At 40.3% G+C, this 22,301-nt stretch overlaps 1 protein-coding gene across 1 annotated transcript; it reads right to left on the bottom strand.

The window, feature by feature from the left end:
* Positions 1 to 20,827: 20,827 nt before the first annotated feature.
* LOC122320693 lies at positions 20,828 to 21,784 on the bottom strand. Its single transcript, XM_043208860.1, has one exon. The coding sequence runs from the start codon at positions 21,782 to 21,784 to the stop codon at positions 20,828 to 20,830; it is 957 nt and encodes a 318-aa protein (XP_043064795.1).
* Positions 21,785 to 22,301: the final 517 nt, after the last annotated feature.

Genomic DNA, 22,301 nt, shown 5'->3' on the forward strand with positions numbered 1-22,301 from the left:
TTTAGTCAGAAGTTTGCAACGCAGTGAAGGAGGCACCTCAGACCCTATAAAGTATATATATTCTTGATCAGCATCACGATCTGAATCGAAATCCGTCTGTACGTCTGTCTGTCGGTCCGTCTGTCTGTTTCTATGTAAACTAGTCTCTCAGTTTGGAAGATATCTTTCTGAAACATTTCCAAAAGTTGTGTAGTTTTTTGGACGCAGTATATAAGTCGGAACGAGCCGGATCGGCCGACTATATAGGATAGCTCCCATACGAGAGATTGAAAAAAAATCTCACTCCGTTGTTTTTGAGCAGGTCGACTTGATTTCTTCCAGATGGCGTTTTATAACTACTACTGAATTTCGGTTTAAATTTTATCGAGATCGGATAACTCTTAATATTGATAAAATTCCTTTTCATCCATATTTTACATTTAAGGATATTGTAGGTTTTATTGTTATAATTTTTATTTTAATTTCTTTAGTATTAATTAGACCAAATTTATTAGGAGATCCAGATAATTTTATCCCAGCTAATCCTTTAGTTACTCCAGCCCATATTCAACCTGAATGATATTTTTTATTTGCTTACGCAATTTTACGTTCAATTCCAAATAAATTAGGAGGAGTAATTGCTTTAGTTTTATCAATCGCAATTTTAATAATTTTACCATTTTATAATTTAAGAAAATTTCGAGGTATTCAATTTTATCCTATTAATCAAGTTTTATTTTGATCAATATTAGTAACTGTAATTTTATTAACATGAATTGGAGCACGACCAGTTGAAGAACCTTATGTACTAATTGGACAAATTTTAACAGTTATTTATTTCTTATATTATTTAATTAATCCTTTAGTTTCTAAATGATGAGATAATTTATTAAATTAATTAGTTAATGAGCTTGAACAAGCATATGTTTTGAAAACATAAGATAGAATTCAATTTTCTATTAACTTTACTAAAAAAAATTCACTATAATAATGAAAATAATAGAATTTTAAAACCAATAAAAAATAATAAATAATTTAAAGAAAATGATAAAAAACATTTTCAAGCTAAATATATTAATTTATCATAACGAAATCGAGGTAATGTACCCCGAGCTCAAATAAACACAAAAGAAATAAAGGTTAATTTAATATAAAATAATAAATTAAAAACATCACAACCTAAAAAAATTACACAAAATAATATTCTTATAAATAAAATTCTAGCATATTCAGCTATAAAAATTAAAGCAAATCCTCCTCTTCTATATTCTACATTAAACCCAGAAACTAATTCTGATTCTCCTTCAGCAAAATCAAAAGGAGTACGATTAGTTTCAGCTAATGAAATTGTTAATCAAACCAAAGCTATCGGAAATAAAATAATTAAAAATCATATATAAATTTGATAATGAAAAAAATAAATTATATTATATCTTCCAATTAAAAAAATAAAAGATAATAAAATTAAACTTAATCTAACTTCATGAGTTCGGTTTATATAGACAATATTTGTATGAGTCTATAGCCTACGCAGAGGCCGCGTTTGCTATCAAAGCGGGAGAGTTATCTTTGACCCCCGCACAGCAACCTTTTGGTGAATACAAATCTTACAAGTGATAAGTATATTTATACCCTTGCAGAGCAAAACGGTATTATAATTTCAGTCAGAAGTTTGCAACGCAGTAAAGGAGACACCTCAGACCCCATAAAGTATATATATTCTTGATCAGCATCACGAGCAGAATCGAAATCCGTCTGTACGTCTGTCCGTCTGTCCGTCTGTCCATCTGTCCGTCTGTCCGTTTCCGCGCAAACTAGTCTCTCAGTTTTAAAGCTATCGTGCTGAAACTTTCCCAAAAGTTGTGTAGTTGTTGCACGCAGTATATAAGTCGGAACGAGCCGGATCGGCCGACTATATCGGATAGCTCCAATACAAGAGAATGAAATAAAAAATTCTCACTCTGTTGTTTTTGATCAGATCGACTTGAATTCTTCAAGATGGCGTTTTCTAACTGTTATTGAATTTCGGATTAAATTTGAACAAAATCGGATAACTCTATCATATAGCTGCCATTGGAGAGATCGAAAAATATATATAGAATTAATAGAAATAAATTGATAGCATCGTTGTTTTCTATCCCAAGAGCATGATTTTTTGAACATCAAATTTTTTAACAACCCATATATTGAGAAAAAGTTTCATAAAAATCGGACTACTATATCTTATAGCTGCCATAGGTAAGATCGAAAAATCTATATAGAAATAACGGAAATAAAATTATAACATCGTTGGTTTTTATTTGATAAGCATGATTTTTGAAATTTAAAGTTTTCTAACGACTCTTGAATTACGAATTAAATTTGATGAAAATCGGACAATTATATTATATAGCTCCCATATGATCTATAGTCGAAAATATGGAAAATGAATAGAAAAATCGTTTTAGCTTCGATGTTGTTTAGCCTTTATGTATTTTTTCGACATATTTGACAACTGCAAGGGTATATAAGCTTCGGCTTGCCGAAGCTAGCTTCCTTTCTTGTTTTAGATTAACATACCCTGTATGTTGGGGCAGTTACCTGTTTAAGGGTTACACCAAGTAGGGTTATGGGGCTCGAAAGACCGACTTATGGTCAATAAGCCACCGCAATATATGTCACTCCACTCGTCTAGTAATTTAACACACTCTTTAGCGATTGAAATGAATTTATTAAACAAAATTAAAGAGAAAACTTTTGGCGTCTGTTCTTGTCGCTGTTCTTCATGTGACTTCTCGAATAGGTATACATATAATCGTATAGTCAGTAAGAGTGGCAACCTTATATCGATAGTTTTAAAAATAAAAATTAAGGGGGGTGACACTTTTGATGTTTTATTCTAAAAACTTCGTTATATTTATAAAAAAAAAAAATATTTTTTTTTTTTTTTTTTTTTCTGAATGATTAGTGTGTCGAGAACATTGTGTAAACATTTTGAGTCAATTAAAGTCGAACTAACAGAGTTATAGCGTTTTAAAGAACCGTATTTGGACGAATTTTTACGTATAAAAATACTTTGAATCGATTTTGCCGAAGACGTTATTTTGAAAGTCGGTGAACATCAGAACTCAAAATCTACTGAACCGATCCTTTTCAAATTTTTAACACAAAGTCTCAATATAAATACGCAAGTAATCAGGAAAAGTTTTTTTTAATTTTTAATTTTCTTCTATTTAAAAAAAAAAATTAACAGCGATTTTCACTTTCAAGTGCTCCCAAAAAAAGACAAAAAATAAATTTAAAAAAAAACTCTTCCTGATTACCTCGGGAAATTTATTATCTTTTTAACGCATATCACATTTTATTTTTAAGATGATCCGTTAACGCCCTATGATGTTCACCGCAAAACAACTTTTTCTTTGGGCGCTTCGGAAGATTAACCGCCACAGGCTTATTTCTTAATATTTTTTAATAATTTCTAATCTAATAATTTTTCTAATACTCTTCAAAAGTTGAACAATAAAATGTAATTAAGCTCAATAAAATAAACTTACTCATTTCGCCGCAAAAAAAAAATCAAACATGGCCCTTTTTTTTGGCCTTTAAAACCTTACCCACCCCTTAAGGCACTATTGTCTTTTGTCCACTTACGACTACAAATAAGGAATTGTCTTTATTCCTTTTTCCATTTTAACCAAAATATATCAGCAAGTCTTTGGGATGCCTTCCACATATTTAATAATCTTAAATCACTGTCAATGGTATCTGTATAAAAAGATTCTCGATAGTTGGGTCCAATTAACAAATCGTTTGGCGTCAATGGTTCAGATAGAGAGTCAGAAGGAATAAACAAAAGTGGTCTACTATTCATCATAAATTCGATTTCACAAAATAAAGTTTTTAAAGTATACTCTCTAGGATATCTTTCTTTTAGTAAAACTAACAAATATTTTTTAACTGACTGTATGAGTCTTTCCCAGGCTCCTCCCATGTGAGGGGATAAGGGTGGATTAAAATACCAGTTACAACCTTTTGTTGTTAAAAACTGACTAAGTTTGTCATTTGACCATTCTTCCATAATTTCTCTAATATCTTTGTCTGCTCGCCTAAAGTTGGTTCCATTGTCCGAGTATAGTTCTGTCGGAAATCCTCTTCTACAACCAAATTGCCTGAAGACATGCATGAATGCATTACAAGAAAGATCCTCTGCAATCTCAAGATGGACTGCTCGTGTTGTCATGCATGTGGCTTCTGTTCTGAGTTATTTCAATTGGCCCAAAATAGTCAATTCCTTCATTCAAAAATGCTCTCTCAGTGGGCACAATACGACAAGTTGGCAGTTGACCCATAAAAGGAGCTTGTGGCTTCGCTTTTCTGTTTTTACAGTGCTGGCAATTTCGAATGATATTTTTAACCGCATTTCTACATTTTGTAATTCCAAACCTTTGACGGATATTGGCAATTACAGTTTCTGTATCTATATGACAATTTTGTACGTGATAGTAATGAATAAGTAATTTTGTAATAGGATGATCTTTACAAAGAATAATAGGGTTTTTTGAATCAACACTCATCTCTTGGTCGCGTAAGTTATTTCGCCAACCTCTTAGTCTTAACAAATTATCACTACACAAAAACAATGGTAAACAATTCAAACCGCTAGAAGGTGACACTGGTTTATTCCGTTTTATATTTTCAATTTCCTGATGGTGTGCATCTTGTTGAATGGTTCGGAAAATTATTATTTCTGCTTTGGAAATTTCTGCGGCTGTCAACTCATTACAAAATGTGATTTTTTTACTTGGTCTAAGTTTGGTTAAATATCTCAAAATCCATGCTGTCGTTCTTAAAAATCGCATCCAATTGGAGAACCTAATTACGTCAGGTCAAATGAATAAGTGTTTTTGTACAGAAGTCAGATTTACGTATTCTTTGTCCTTGTCATCAGAGTCATCTAAACCGAGAGTCTTTTTTGGGTAATGGCCACTGGTCCTGAGTCTTTCTTAGAAATGGCGGTCCTACCAACGATAATTCATTTGCTGAAAAGGATGAAATCTTTGTTGCTTTATCAGCAGGGTTTACTTTTGAGGGTACGTGTCGCCACTCACTAGAATTTGTTAATTTTTGGATTTCTCCTAATCCAGCTACAAAGGTTTTAAATCTTTTGCTGCTAGTTTTCAGCCAGTATAGAACAATTTCTGAATCTGTCCACATAAAAGTTGCGTCTATTTTCACATTCAGTGTTTCTTTTATAGATTTATTTCGTCTAGCTCCTAGCAGGGATCCTTGCAATTCAAGTCTTGGAATAGACATTGGTTTAAGTGGTGCTACACGGGACTTGACTGATATTAAAGTGCACTCGACTTGGTCTTTATATTCGAAGCGTCAATATGCACACGTGGAATATGCATATTTTGAAGCGTCACAAAATATATGAAGTTGGATATTACAACGGTATATGGGCAATGTAGTCATCTGCCTGGGAATGTAAATATCGTTTATTTTGTTTAAATTATTACTTAAAATTTTCCAAATATCAAACTGCTCATCTGTAATAAAGTCATCCCAATGAATTCCGCTATCCCAAATTGCTTGTAACAGAATTTTGTTAGATATTAATATGTTAGAAAGATAGCCTAAAGGATCAAAAATGGACATAGTTATTTTTAAAATGTCTCGCTTAGTTGGTCGCCTAACATTATTAAGAAGTTCAAACTGAGACTTAGAGAATTTCAAATTATATGTAAATACGTCTTTTTTATGATCCCAAACCAGTCCTAAAACTCTCTTCTGTTAAGTTCTTTTTTATTAATTTGATTTGATGGAATGTTGTCTGTGATCTGATTTAAAACTTCTGGAGAATTCGAAATCCAATTTCGCATGTCGAAACCACCTGCCTTGTGTACATAAATTACGTCCTTAATCAATTTTACAGCTGAACCAATATCGTTGGCTCCACCCAAATAGTCGTCCATGTAATGCTTTGCTATTATATCATCACAAGCTTGGCCGTAGTCATTTTTAAATTCAAAGAAATTTCTGTTTCTGACCTGTTGGGCGATGCTTGGGCTACATTTAGCGCCAAAAAAAAGTACCTGTATTTCGTATACGTCTGGTTCGGAATGTCGGTTACTTCCTCGCCATAAAATTCTCTGTGCACAACGATCTGTCTCCTGTACTTTATTTTGGAGAAACATCTCTTTAATGTCTCCGACAAAGGCAATTTTATGTTCACGAAAGTTCATCAGAACTGAAGACAATTGACTGTAAAGGTCTGGACCTGGCAAAAGAAAATCATTAAGGCAATAACCATGGCTTTTTGAGGCTGCGTCAAAAACTATTCTTAGTTTTTCTGGCTTATTGCTATTTAGAACACCAAAGTGTGGTAAATAGTAGGTCAAAGGAGTGATAATATTTTTTTCTTCTAAATTAATTTTCTTTAAATATCCTTTTTGTATATATGAATCTAACGTTTCGTTATATTTCTTGCCATATTCAGGGTTTTTGTCTATTTTTCTTTCACATAACAATAATCTGGAATATGCATTTTTATAACTTTCAGGCAATCTAACGTCATCACTTTTCCAAAACAGTCCACATTGAAATCCGTCACCTACACGTTTGAGGGTCTTGTTAACAATTTCCAGACATCTTTTGTCGTCAAGGGATGTTGGAATGTCGTGAGGTGTCAGTAATTCATTCTCAATAGACCAATAGGATTTAACCAAATTATGTAAAATGTCTAGGTCATCATTTGGATTGTCGCACCCCTTGCATTCGTGTACGTGAAATGAATAATTCGTGTCGGCAATTTCCCTTATCATTCCTACTGTACCGTGAACAACCCAGCCTAGCAAAGTTTTACTAGCAACGGGTCCTTGAAATGATTGATATTTCAGTTTGCGAGATACAATGATCGACCAATTGTCTTGACCGATCAAGATTTTTGGATGTGCATTATAATATGAGCAAAAGGAAAAATCTTTCAAGAACTTGTACGTCTGAGACATATCGCCTGTTGAAAGGGTCTGCAGTGGTAAATTGAGGCATGCTACCGTAATGTAAATACCTTGGACATCTGTTCCTTGCCTTTGATCCCCACACTGACTACCTTTGAGTATTTCAAGAGAAGTGTTGGTTTTGTTGATCTTGTCTTTATGCAATAAAAAATTGTGATTAAAATTGACGTTTCCTGCTTGACAAGTCTTTTTGCGTTTGCAGTCTTTCAGAACCCTATTTCTACATAGACAAGAAATACACAATTTGTTATGAGAAGTGTGTTCCCAACGCTTGTCGACAGTCAAGGTTTTAAACTTTGGACAATCTGTTATGAAATGATCAGTAGACTTACAATAGTTACACCAAAATTTCGTTTTTTCAACCACTTTGACTGGATTTGAGACTATTAATGTGGTGTCTTTAGATCTGTTTTGACCGAATCCGAGAGCTGTTGCTGCTGTTATAGTTTGGCCTAACCATTCGTGGAACACAATAATTTTTGGATCATCAGACTTGATTTTTTGATAATGTTTTATAAAAGCAACTCGCTGAGACACCTGAACCTTTTCAAGGATTTCCTCAAATAGCAAATTATTACGAATTTGATCGATATCATTGAAAGACAATAATGTTTGTATGAGATTTGTAATCATATCAAAAAATGTGATAAGTTTGTCATATTTGTCCTCTATGATTACAGAAAAGTTTCGAATTTTATCTATCATCACCTTTACGATGTGATTACAATCTCCGAATCGGTTTCTTAATATACCAATTATATCATGTACATTGTGAGGTACTAAAAGAATTGACTGTACATATTCTTTGGCACGTCCTGTCAGTGCTCTTCGTAGGCGATTAATATTTTCATAGTCACTAAAATTACAAATTCGAGAGCTATTTTCATATTCGGCAATAAAAATTGGCCATTCTAACGGGTCACCACTAAATGTAGGAAGCTCCTGTTTAATTGTTTGCCTAGCCATAAAACTTGTAATTGCGTTCGAGTTGAAATCATCAGTGTATGTCTGACCTTTTTCCGGTTGCTTTTGTTGAGAAGACTTAACCCACTCACGTGTCCTGGTTGCAGCTTGTCGATCGCTGTTGTTGCCGTTATTGTAGTCGTCTTTGTTGTCATTCCGGTAGTCTTCGATGTCATCCTGGTCGTTTTCGATGTTATCCTGGTCATCTTCGATGTTATCTTGGTCGTCTTCGATTTCATCTTGGTCGTCTTCGATTTCCGTCATTTGTATTTTTAGCTCCAGTTCTAACTGCTTTTCCTCATATTCTAGCTGCATACGTTGAACTTGTAGTCGTTGTTGTTTTTTAAGGTGATCCATTTGAAGCTGTAGTCGTTGAGCTTTGACTGATCGTTGAGAGTGGTGGCTGTAGCTAGAACGTGAATCCGTGGAACGTGGAACATTCTGGGTTGATGTTGCGCGTGGCACAACCGTAACCTTAGACATATCCAGTTGATTTTTAGCAGAACTGCATGGTCGTGGCGTGTCTAGGTACTATACCCTCTGGCAGATTGGTATTGGGTTGATTTTGTTTGTTTGAGCGTGTCGTCGGCATCATTTATGATTGTAATTGCACTATTCACACACACAAGCTAGTCGTCGTCAAAATATATGTGTGAAGCTTTGCATGTGTATGTCCAAAATTACGCTTGGCAATACATACACATGTAGTGCAATTTTTTTCCAGTTAATTTGTCATTAGATTTATGTAATCCATGTGCCGTCCAAGAGGCAAAGAAGGACCATTTGTTGGGGCAGTTACCTGTTTAAGGGTTACACCAAGTAGGGTTATGGGGCTCGAAAGACCATTTGTTGGGGCAGTTACCTGTTTAAGGGTTACACCAAGTAGGGTTATGGGGCTCGAAAGACCGACTTATGGTCAATAAGCCACCGCAATATATGTCACTCCACTCGTCTAGTAATTTAACACACTCTTTAGCGATTGAAATGAATTTATTAAACAAAATTAAAGAGAAAACTTTTGGCGTCTGTTCTTGTCGATGTTCTTCATGTGACTTCTCGAATAGGTATACATATAATCGTATAGTCAGTAAGAGTGGCAACCTTATATCGATAGTTTTAAAAATAAAAATTAAGGGGGGTGACACTTTTGATGCCTTATTCTAAAAACTTCGTTATATTTAAATTAATACTAGCGTCAACACTGTACTTAAAAACTATGAGTGTCAGCAGCACTCACTTATTCATAGTTATTTATGGCTTAGGCCTGATGCACTCTCGCATAGGTCTCAATAGTGTTCGTCTGAACATTCTGCCAAGGGCCGGCAAGATTGTGCGCATGTAATTTATTCGCTCCTTGTTGTAATACAAAAGTTAGTGGACTGTATTTATTTATCGATGTGAATTTGTAGCAACTACACAACTTACAATGACCTTATTAATGGTCTATATATTTTATTTGTTTTCTTAAGATAACAAATTTTTGCTATTAAAGATTATTTTTTAAACGCTAAGTATGCTACTTGCATGCAACTTGCAGTTGTCTTTGTATTTTTATCGCAATCATCTATTACATTGCTTAATTGTTTCGTGATCATGCTGAAATTAATAGATTCCTTGTACAGATAATAAGATTCTTTAAGTAGAGCAGTCATATTGGCAATTCTTTTATTCATTCCTTTAAAGTTAGCGTTAATACCCTCTGTCGTACTCTTCGAAACGTTAGCTGTAGAGTCGACTATGGATCTTTGATTCTTACTTAACTCGACAAGACTTTGATGATTGCTTACTAAATTTCTCATGTTATTTTCCATTTATACCCTATCATCTTCGTCCATAATCCCAAACAATATATGATATAATGATCCCACAAAACTAAAGGGAGCTCGCTTATTTCTTGCTTTACTCTGACTCATAAAAAGTTTGTTGTTTTCTTCCAAGTCTGAAATCTTTCTTTCTGTATTATCCAAAACTAAAAGACACTGATCTTCGTAAATGTGAAGTTTTTCGCAAATCACTCTCATTTTGGGTAATAGTTCCTTGCCTTTATTTAACATTTCAAATAGGCATCCAGATTATAGTATATTACTAAATTCCAAGAAGAGGCCACAATCTCCACATCGGCCATTGGGTCAATAGTATATTTTGGTTTTGTACTACTAGGGGATGCGTTAGAAAGTTGACAATCCAATATAAATAATAGCATAGCCATAATAAACCCGAGTTTTGACATCTTCGATGTCCCTCTAGTTTTTTCTTCTTGGCTCTGGATCAGCCTCTTTTTGTCAACAGACTTTATACCTTCTAAGGGGCAAATTTTTTCATCTTTCCCGATATGGACCTTTTACACTTTCCCCTTTGGTCACCTAGCTGGATGGCTATTTTAGTGTTTTAATAGGACAATTTGTCCTTCTTCTAAATTCTGACTTTCCTTTTTTCCATTTGTGCCTTTGTTGCAGAGTATGCAAATACTCCTCCTTATATTTAACCCAGTTATCTCTTTTAATTTTTTGAATTAATTTCCACCTATCTAAATTACCTGGTGTTAATACCTCCTCTTGCTCCATTTCATTTTCGATGGTATACAACGGTCTTGACATAATTCTATTTTCTCTTCGTATGTCAGACTATTTTCCCCGATTACTCTTTCCAGATGGTGTTTCATGGACTAAACTCCTGCTTCCCAAATACCTCCGAAGTGAGGTCCACCCGGGGGAAAAAAATGCCAATCTATCCTACCTTTTTCAAGTTGCGCTGCAATCATTGTGTTTTCCTTGATTGCTTTAACTAGATCATGATCTAACTTTCTTGAAGCACCGAGTAGATGTTTGCACATTTACCTCTTCTAGCAACAAATCTTCTGAGCGCTGCTAAGAATGCTTCCGAGGTTAAATCACTTATCATCTCTAAATGAATGGCCTTGGTGGACATACAAACAAATACGGCAACGTATCCCTTGTATGTTTTTATTCTACGATTTTTGGAACATTTGACGAAATATGGAACTGCGTAATCTATTCCAGTATTTAAAAATGGGTACGACATCGTAACTCTGTATTTAGGCAAATTACCCATTATTTGTTGAGCTGTATTTTGCCTGTACCTCGAGCACTTGACACACTCCCTTAAATACTTTTTTAATGCATTTTTTAAACCGAAAATCCAATACTTCCTTTGAATGTAGTTTCGCATTAGGTTTATACCTCCATGAAGAGTTTCTTTATGAGCATTCTTTATTAATAAGTTTGTTAAGTGGCACTTGTCCACGATTTTTGGGTGCTTAACTCCAAATTCTGCACAAGAATTTTGAAATCTCCATCCGACACGAAGTATAGTATTCTCTTATTTGTTTTAATTTCTTTTTTTTGTTTTTAGGCACTTTATCTCTGGGTTGAATTGATATTCCTGTTGTTTCTTAATAGCAACTTTTTCCGCTAGATTCAACTCGCTTACAGATAGAAGGGAAGTATAGTATTCTTTTTTTGTTTTAATTTGAATAAATCTATTAACGTATACATACTCGGTTAGCCATATCGGACCTTTCCACCAAAGATAACAGTTAATCAATTGGCTAGAGCTAATTCCCCTAGACGCCTAAGGTTTTAAAAAATTTTTTTTTACATTTTTTTTTATATTTTTTTTCTGAATGATTAATATGTCGAGAACATTGTGTAAAAATTTTGAGTCAATTAAAGTCAAACTAACGGAGTTACAGCGTTTTAAACAACCGTATTTGGACGTATTTTCACGTATAAAAATACTTTGAATCGATTTTGCCGAAGACGTTATTTTGAAAGTCGGTGAACATCAGAACTCAAAATCTACTGAACCGATCCTTTTCAAATTTTTAACACAAACTCTCAATAGAATGGGCCACAAAAGTCGATTCCAGTGGTTGTAAAAGGACGACTTTGTTGCACTCGGCTGGCCGGCAAGGGGGCCATGATGTGCTCCACAATTTTCGGCTTCAGTCTGAAGCACCTGATGCATTTGTTTACGATAGCTGGGACTGTCTTTCGGCCTCCAATCGGCCAAATCCTCTGACGCAAGGCAGCTAGTAAACTTTGCGGTCCTGCGTGCAAAAACTTGTAATGAAAATGAGCGACGATTGCTTGAGTAACGTGATGATTTTTTGGCAGCAAAATGGGATGTCTCGCATCGTAGTCCAGAAGCGAGTTTTGCAAGCGACCATCAACACGAATTAATCCTGAGTCATCCAGAATAGGATGCAACGACGAGAGCTTGCTATTTGATGCAACCTGCTTGTTCTTTCGCAATGCTTTGTAGTCCTTTGCGACAGTCTAAGTCTCGCTTTTGAAAGAGTAAGACGTGTTTTCGGTGCATTCATCAAGTTATTTAAATATAAAACCACAAGGCTTTCGGGAAGTTCTTTCACTGTAGGACTACAGTTGTCCTACCTATCTTCACGTAAGCAATCGCCAAGTGAATCAGCTATAGGTGATTCCACAGTTTTTTCACAAGTACTGGGCCCCGGCAAATGCTGGTGGTCCACTGATCTCCACGAGGCGATCTACTGTTCAAGCTTTAAGCTTTGTAACGAACTGCTTTTTATGTCTCCGCTCGCTACGTAAACGTGCGGCTAGCTCAGTTGAGTTTGTGTGTTCGTCCCACCAAATTTATTGTTGCGTGACCCCGAGACCAAAGAAGAACGCAGAGTTAGGTTAGATTTAGAATATGTGTTGGGTTTATTGCTTGTGGATTTACAGCTTGGTATTGATTCGTGGATCTGCTGCCTGACGACTCGCTCTCCCTCGTTGACGCCGGTAATGGCTCCCGCGTCGACTCTACGGCGGCACGCCTGTCGCGCGTCCTCTGCCTTGCCGAGTCTTTTGGGCACTGGTCGCGTACTAGGCTCGCTACGAGCCTCTCACAACCTTGGAGGATGTTAAGCAGAACCTCCCTAGCGGGGCTAAGCAGTGATGCCTGCAGTCACCACTCTTCGCTCCACCGGAGTTCGGTCGGGACTTCGTCGGCCTGGCCCTCAGCAGGTCCTCACTCTCGTGTGGACCAACACCGGGTACCTTTCGCACAACTCCACTGGATCTTCGTCGGCCTGGCCCTCAGCAGGTTCTCAATCTTTCATGGAAACCGACGCCGGGTACCTTTCGCACAACATCCACTGCCAAGACTCCACCAACTTCGTCGATTTCGAGACTCGTAGACGCACCCTACAACTTACCTTGTACCCTCGGGATCTCAGCTTGGCAGTCTCAGCTTATGTAGACGTGACCGTCGTTGGGCTTCTCGACTCGGCGATCTTGATTCCGGATTAAATGGCACTTGGTATTCTCCTTGGGTTTCACTCGCGTTGGTACGATCTCGTTGCACGACTTCACTTGACTGTCCCGACTGACTGCACGCGTCCTCCTTTTATACGCCATCCATGTCCCGCTATTTCCCTCCATCGGTGGCGTGACTGGGTCCAAAGTGCAGGACAAGTGGCGTGATCGGGTCCAAAGGGCAGCACAAGTCCCGTTAGTTCACGGTCTCTCCTCTTTGTGCTGGTCCAAAGTCCGCCAACTTCACCGTTATAACGGGTACAAAGTCCAGAACTTCACCGTTACAACGGGTACAAAGTCCAGAACGGTACCGTTAGTTCACGGTCTCTCCTCTTTGCGCGGGTCCGAAGTCCGCAGACTCACCGTTATTGGGTCCAAAGTCTGCAGACTCACCGCAGCATTGAGTCCAAAGTCCCTTGAGCCGTTATTTCCCTTTTCTTCCGCACGCAGCGCATCCCGCTGTTGCTATGCGGCTCTCCTGCATTCAAACTTGTAAGGAGTTTTACAAACACTTACAGCTTTCAACCGGTTTGTGTCTGAGCTAAGCAACAGCGACACACATTAGAGGACATTTATCCTGCATAAATCTAGGCGGTCGTAAGACCGGCTTAGCATTTGTCTCCCATTTTAGTTAATTACTCAACTTTATTTGGTAAAGTTTCTGCTAATTGCTTAAAATGGAAAAATCTCACCAACAACAATCCATCGATTACTGTTACATCCTCGACCTCATCTCTTATGACATTCACAACAAGCTCGAATGGCAGTTTGTGTTCCGCTGCAGCCAGTTCTAGGCATGATTCTGAATCTTCTAGCACTTCATCATGCAACCCCACCCCAGGCTGGCAGCAAGTCACAGCAAAGCCACTCAAAGGAGCAGCAAAGAAGAGAGCAGGTACTGTTCTCTCTCCTAAGGTCAGCCAAAAGAAGACGAGCTATACCGCCAAATCCGGAAACCGCTTCATAATCCTAAGCGACGAGGAAGGAATGGACGTGGGGCCCTCCACTTCGCAAGCCGCGAAAAACCGCGCCTCAAAGAAGAGTGACGCAACTTTGCAGTCGACTAAATCCAACAGCTCAGGACAAGCCCAAACAGCCGCACCACAAGCTGCTCGATCTCCCAAGGTCCCAAGGATTATGGTTCCCGGTGTGGTCAGCTACTCTGCATTCCGCAGTGAGCTGGATGCTCTTATTGGAGACACCTACTCCATCAAAGCGCTGAACTCAGGTGACTGTGCCGTTCAGTGCAACTCCTCTGACGCCTACGGGATCGTGGCCAGACATTTCCGCGAAAAAGGAACTGTTTTCCACCACCACCAGAAGACCGACTTTTCCGCATGGTAATGAGAAACATTCACCATGACGTCCCTTCGGAGGACATCATTGAATGCCTGTAGGAAGAGGGTCACTGCGTTCTGCGCATCTACACCCCTCGAAACAAGGCAACACAGCTTCCGCTCAACATGAGGTTTGTGGACATTAAGAAGGCTGACAACAACAAGCTCCTCAAAAACATCTCTGCAGTTTGCAAACACATTGTGACCTGGGAGAAGCCACGCAAACAATCCGGTCCTGTACAATGCCATAGATGTCAGGAATATGGACATACTAAGGCATACTGCACGCGGCATTACATCTGCAGAGAGTGTGGAGAAAACCACCCCACCCTGGAGTGCAAGCTCGGAAAAGATGACCCTAGGTGCTGCTTTCACTGCGGCAACTCTCACGCGGCAAACTTCAGCAGCAGAATCGAACACGATTCCTCCAACTCATCTCTTTCCCAACGTTGGTAAGGAATCATTTGCAAGTGTAGTTAGAAGAAACCTACTCATCGCACAACGCAGCCACCCTCGCAAAGAGATGGAAAATATTACCCGTCCAACACATTCTACCGAAAACGCCGCTCTGAATGCCAAGCTGGAACAGCTTTTTACGAGGCTCGACAGGATGATGTCTCTGGTAGAGACGCTAATGCAAGCAACCCTGCAGACGCGTCCTTCCTCCTCTACTCTCCACAATGGGAGTTCTTAGAATAGCCTGCTGGAACCGCAATGGGCTGAGCTCGAAAGCAAATGAGGTGATTGCTTTCATAGAGCTTCACGAAATTGACATCCTCTTGTTGTCAGAAGTCCGTCTCTGCTCGCGGTCCACCCTCAGGATCACCCGGCTTCACTCTTCACAAAGCCGATCATCCGGACGACCGGAGACATGGGGGCGCAGCGATCTTCATCAAGTCAGGCATAATCCACCAACTCTCTTTCACTCTTTCGGAAGAGCATATCCAAGCCGTCTCCATCGAGATATCGTCAAGAAGAGGGAGGTTTAACGTGGCTTCGGTGTACTGCCCTCCTGCTTTTAGGTGGACGGAAGCAGATTTCACGTCTTTCCTCTCTAATCTCGGAGATAAGTTTCTTGCTGCAGGCGATTGGAATGCCAAGCACAGATGGTGGGGCAATCACAGAATGTGTGCCAGAGGCCGGACCCTCAGCTCTGTCCTGGCCAATGTCAATGTCGATATTGTTGCAACTGGAGAAGCCACCTGCTATCCCTATCGCGCAAACGCCACCCCCAGTGCAATTGACTTTGGCATCTCTAAAGGGTTCAGACAGCAGCAGGTCTCCGTCAGAGTGCTCACCGAGCTATCTTCTGACCACCTCCCGTTGCTATTCCTGTTAAATGGAAAAGCTCAATTCCACAAAGGAGTCCCTAAAATGCTACCTGCACATGCAAACGTTGCCACCTTCAAGTCATACATCGATGCTCACACCGTGCTCAACACTGCAATAACAACCTGCAGCGATCTGGATGCATATGTCGATAGCTTCACTTCCACTATTATTGAAGCCGCCCAAAGAGCTACGCCACCTCAGCGCCAATCTGGTCTCCCACCTACCAGGAGGGCGCCTCTACTAACTCCGGAGGCAAGGGCACGGCTGGACGAAAAAAGGCACCTCAGAAGGCATTTCATTGTGTCTGGCGATCCTGCAACTAAGCAGCTTCTATCTAGCATTACAAATAGACTGCGCAGGTTGCTAGCGAAAACCCGTCAAAGAAACATTGATACCCTGCTGGAGGGAGCTGGCCCGGACAATTGCAGCGATTTTTCAATATGGAAGCTAACGAGAGGGATCAAAAGACAGCCGCTTGTCCAATCGCCAATACAAAACCACAGTGGCCGCTGGCTAAAGAGCGACTCCGACAAAGCTAACGCTTTTGCAGAACATCTGTCTGCCACCTTCACGCCTTTCGATCTTCCAGACGCTTCACACCGCGACGAAGTTGCAAACTTCTTAAACGCTCCTATTCAGCCAGCGCGCCCCATAAGGCACACTACGCCGCAAGAAGTCATGCTGCAATTAAAGGCGCTTAATTTAAAAAAGACTCCTGGACCCGATGGCATCGACAATAGAGCGGCAAAGGCTCTTCCACCTAAAGGAGTGCTAGCGCTGGTGAAAATTTTCAACGCCATGCTAAACCTGGGACACTTTCCAAGACAGTGGAAGCAAGCCCGGATCATTATGATCCCAAAGCAAAGCAAGCCACTATCTCAAATCGACTCCTACCGCCCAATCAGTCTGCTATCCATTTTGTCAAAAGTGTTCGAGCGGATTCTACTCAGTCGACTGTTGGAACTACCACAAGTAGAAGGCCATATTCCTCAACACCAGTTCGGCTTCAGAAAATCCCACGGCTGCCCAGAACAAGTACATCGCCTGGTCAACCACATCACCCACGGACTCGAGCATAAACTGCACACTATAGGCGTCTTCCTTGATGTTAAACAAGCCTTTGACAAGGTGTGGCACGAGGGCCTTCTTTACAAAATCAAGGAACTTCTCCCTGCACCCTATTTTGCCATCCTAAGGTCTTTCATTGCCGATCGATCCTTTGTTGTAGCAGTAAGGGACTCACTATCCAGCTTATCACAGGTTCACGCAGAAGTGCCCCAAAGAAGTGTACTTGATCCGTTCCTATACACCATGTTTACAAGCGATATGCCAGTTCCGTCGCCCACCACAGACGCTCGTATGCTTCTGGCTACTTACGCCGACGACACGGTCCTGCTTGCATCCCACTCGTCTCAGCTGACGGCTTTGGCTGCTGTTTAGGACTGGCTAAGTGCGATGGAGCGCTGGACCAAGCAATGGAACATTGCTATAAATTGCAGCAAGTCGGCATGCGTCACTTTTTCATTAAGACTTGTGATCGACATCGTGCACACATTCAATGGTGACACCATTAAAAACGCCACCTCTCACTGGTACTTGGGTTTACACTTAGATCACTGGCTCATATGGAACACCCACATCACGGCGATCAGAGCTAAGTGCATTCGCAAACTCCAGAAGCTCGATTGGCTCCTGAGATCCAAAAGCCTCCAGCTTTCGACTAAAGTTTTACTCATCAAGGCAATCCTTACGCCAACATGGACGTATGCTATCGAGGTATGGGGCACTGCATCCAAGCACCAGCTAAACAGGCTGAGGGTAGTGCAGGCACGTGCTGCTCGACGGGCATCGGGACTCCCCTGGTATGTGACAAACCAGGCCATCCAAAACGATCTACGCCTTGTTCCTGTGGGCGACCTACTAAATCAACACAGCCGACGGTACTCGGATAGGCTAGCGAGTCACCCAAATCCACTGGCTAGCAGGCAGGTCGGCCCGCAAACTCTTAGACGTTTGAAGAGATTCCACCCCAGCGATTTGTCTTCCCGTGTTGTACACTAATTTTGCAAATATGTAAATAGTTGTAAATTATTGTATATAGTCTAGGCCCATTCTTCATATGTACCATACACACCCCATCTCCTAAACGCCCGGTTATGTTCAGATGGTCCTGAACGATTCCGGCGACAATAACAAAAATCTAATTTAAAAAAAAAAAAAAAAAAACCTTTGCGAAGAAAACACGTTGGATTTCTTTGATGAGTAGATGTGTGCCACCTTTGACATCATCGACTGGGAGCGGTCCTTTACGCCGCGTTTGCTTTTGGAATTTGAGAAGCCAGAACCGGTATATATATCCAAAAACTCGCTGCAGCTTTCCAAATGAGTTTTGAAATTTGCAATCGTATGATATATCCTGCTTCTCGGTTACAACTAGAACCATGCGACGACGTTCAGGCAAGTTGTCCACAACAGGCGTTATATTTGGCCAGCACGATGAATCCAAACGTAAAAATGGAGATCCCTATCGCCACAGGTTCGACTCCAAAAGCTTGAGAGGTGAGCATCCATGCGATAATATGTCGGCAGGGTTCCAGTGTGTGGGTACATGACGCCATATCATGCCCTTGGTGCGATCCTGAATCTGCGCAATTATGTTGGATACAAAAATATTAAAATCTGATGGAGCTTGACGTATCCAAGAAAGCGTTATGGTTGAATCAGACCAACAATAAAAATTACAATCCGATGAAATGGTTAGGCCAATGTTTGAGATGAGCTCTGATAACAATAGCGCTGGGCATAATTCCAATTTTGGTATAGTGAGGGTTTTTAGGGGCGAAACTCTAGATTTGGAACAGCATAAATGAGTTGAGACACAGCCATGAAGTTTAGATCTGACGTAAACGCAGGCGCCATACGCTGCTAAACTTACGTCACAAAAAGCGTGTATCTCCAACGACGAGTTAGGCTGCATAACGAAACGAGGAAATTTTTAATGCTTGACCGCTGAAATCTGCTTCATGTGCTCCAGCCATGATGAGTGCAAAGATTGCGGAAGCGACTCGTCCCAACCCAGTTTGTCTTTCCAAAGAATTTGCAGAAATATTTTCAATTTCGTAACAATCGGTGCTATCAATCCGAGAGGGTCGTAGAACTTGGCAACGGCCGATAAAATCGATCTTTTCGTTGAACCACTTTCTGTCATAGTTCCAGACAATGAGAAAAGCAAGTGATCCGATTATGCATCCCAATATAAGCCGAGTGCTTTGAGAACTTCATTCCATCATAAAATCTTGGCGTTTTCTCGCGATTAATTTCTGGCTCGCCTTCTAAAGCTGCTTCCTCATTTGAACACCATTTTCGAATTGGAAAATGACCCTTGGATAGCAATTCCTTCACCTGCTCACGAATTTGAGCTGCCTCCTCGATCGAGTCACCTCCAGATATGAGATCGTCTACATAAAAGTCTCTTCGAACTATTTTGGCTGCCAACGGGAACTCAGCTTCCTCATCATAGGATAGCTGCTGCATAGCACGAATTGCCAGAAATGCAGCCGGCTTAGTGCCATAGATCACCGTATCGAGCGTATAAGCCTTGACTTGTTGATTTGGGTTGTCACGCCATAAGATAGACTGCAAATAGTTATCAGGGCTAGTGACACGGACACATCGATAGTTTTTGCAGATGTCCCCGCATAATGCAACTTTGAAAAAACGAAAACGCAGCAGTGTGTTGAAGATTTTGGGCTGTATTGAGGGACCTGCAAACAACAAATCATTTAATGAGTATACTGATGTCGTTTTAGCTGAGCCATCGAATACAACTCGTAACTTTGTGGTTGTACTATCTGGCCTCTGCACACAATGATGAGGCAAGTAATATTGCGAGGTTACTGATTGCTCAGAAGCAAGCGACATTTCAGTAGCTGTTGATTTCCCAAAACCGTTTGACGCTGTCTGGCAAAGATTTGGTCTCAGATTGGATGACGGGCTCAGTGGTCACTGCAAGTGCTGAATGCTTCATGTTTGAGAACGAAATCCCTCCAGATGCGATCCAGCCAAGACGCGTTTTTTGCAAAATGGGCAGATTTTCGGCTAATCGCATTTGCCCAACGCAAAGCAATTCGTAAAAGATGCCAGCTCCTATCAACAAATCGATACGCTGACTATTGTAGAACCACGGATCAGCAAGAACAAGATTCGGTGGTATGTTCCACCCTAGGGCGTTTAAATCGAAATGAGGTTGATAATCCGTAATTTTGCCACTAATTACTGCTGTCAGTGCTGTGCGATATTTTCTATCCCTGGAGTGTGCTTCGATATCGACGGTTGCGTTTGATGAAAATGATGATTCACCAACTCCAGAGATAGATGTGTTTGCTTGACGAGTAGTGAGTTGCAACTGCTTAATGAAACGAGAAGTTACGATGTTGATTTGAACACAAGAATCTAACAAGGCTCTGCAGGGAACAAATGCACCAGATCGATTTCTGATGTATACGATGGCAGTGGCAAGCAGCACACAATCGGTCTTACTATCTGACGAGACAACAGGTGGAGCTTCAGAGAATGATGATGATAAAAGCGAAACGACATTTTGAGGGTTAATAGCGGTAGTTGGAGGAGAGGGTGTGGCGATGGCATTAGAATCGATGTGAAGCAACGAATTATGCTTCGAATGGCACCGTTTGCAAGAAAAAGACTTGCACTGTTGCATACCATGGCCTTTGCGCAAACAAATTAGGCACGAGTGCAGCCTTTAAGCCTCCTTATATAGCAAGGTGGGACTGAGGTTTAAAAACTGAGCGCATTTAGAAATAAAATGGTCTCTACTTTCACACATGCTACATGATGAGGTATTTAATGATGATGCTACGAGAGCGTTGTGAATACTTTTGTTAGTGTTTGGTTTTCCCACCTAGGTGTCTGGATTACCATAGCGTTTTCCAATATTCTCCAACATGCGGCACCTCTTTTCCAGGAATGCAGCCATATCTTTCCACTTCAGCAGCTTGTTTGCCGGCAGACCCTCTTCCCATTTCTCCCGAGTGTGGCGATCCAACTTCGAAGCTACCATATAGATTAGAAGACCGTCCATGATCTCCTGTGTCGTTGTCATGGTATTCAGCGCACGCAGATGCGAATTCATCTGGTCGCTTAAGCGTCGTAAGCTTGTTGCCGATCCTTGCTCCACACCTGAAATCCCGCAGATTGACCGTATATGTGCCTGAAAATGCAAAAGTTTGTTATCGAATCTCGAAACTAATAATTCAATAGCTTTTTCATAGTTAGCTTCCGTGGGCTCCAGTGAACGAATTGTGTCCAACGCTGTGCCATCCAAGCATGAACGAAGATGCTGGAACTTTTCCACGTTGCTCAGATCATCATTATTGCCCACAATGGTGTTGTACATTGCGTAGAAATCAGGCCAATCGATATAGGCACCGCTGAACCATGGCAACTTGAACTCTGGGAGTCTTGTGGCACGCGCAGCGGGTCTCGAATCACCACCGACATGTGGAAGGGCCGTAGAATTCACGACTGAAAATCTACGCTGCTTGCCAAGCTCACGCGAAATTTGCGATTTTGCCGCGAGGAAGATGTTTGCGAACTTTGACCGAGCGTCACTGTACAACTCCTGCAAGTCTAACCTTTCGACCGCGGTTTGACTTTTATCAAAGTCCACTTGCATTTGATCGACAAAATCAAATCGCACTTGAAGATCAGTCACGTCGAAGCTGACCGCCTCATCTGACTCCAGGTAGCTTTTTAAAGCTTCTACCTGCCTTAAGGTAGCATCAGCCTTTGCTTTATAAAAGTCCAAGTCACTTGGTACCGCCGCGGGTCTTGCACCAACCGAATCACTATCAGCCATCATTTTCAAAAAGAGTATACGAAAGTCACTATTACCGTAAGCTGCCGATGCAACTGCACGAAATTGAATGCAAGAGACGAACATGCAACGGAACAAATTCGCAAGCGTTCAGTGACCTAACACGGCTTATATATGCACTGCACTTTATATAACCAAGCTCAAACTGTGGTTATGTATACGAACAAGATCACAAAAGAAAGCGCGCCAAATAATACCCAAGCACAGGAATATATGTATGTATGTTTGTAGGCCTCTTCACCGAATTGCGAAGTGGTGTCCAAATGCACTGATAGGCCTTTTCACCGATTTGTGAAACCGAAAAACGAAATAAAAAACACACCCCACGTAGATCACGTCGGGGTCACCAAATGTTTAGAGGACTGCAACTAATTTGTTGCTACCGCTTTATGCATTTAATAATAAGGCCAATGTTTTGTGATTTAAATGAGATGTGATTTTTTGTATTTGGGTTTCTGAGTATTATTTGGTTTAAGTTTATGTACAAAGTTTATGTAAT

Source organism: Drosophila ficusphila, unplaced genomic scaffold (assembly GCF_018152265.1).
Source record: "Drosophila ficusphila isolate 14025-0441.05 unplaced genomic scaffold, ASM1815226v1 contig_758, whole genome shotgun sequence".
Classification (NCBI taxonomy): Eukaryota; Metazoa; Arthropoda; class Insecta; order Diptera; family Drosophilidae; genus Drosophila; species Drosophila ficusphila.

Excerpts from the sequence above, each read along its gene's own strand:
- LOC122320693 (XM_043208860.1), bottom strand. The coding sequence starts at position 21,784 with ATGGCTGATAGTGATTCGGTTGGTGCAAGACCCGCGGCGGTACCAAGT.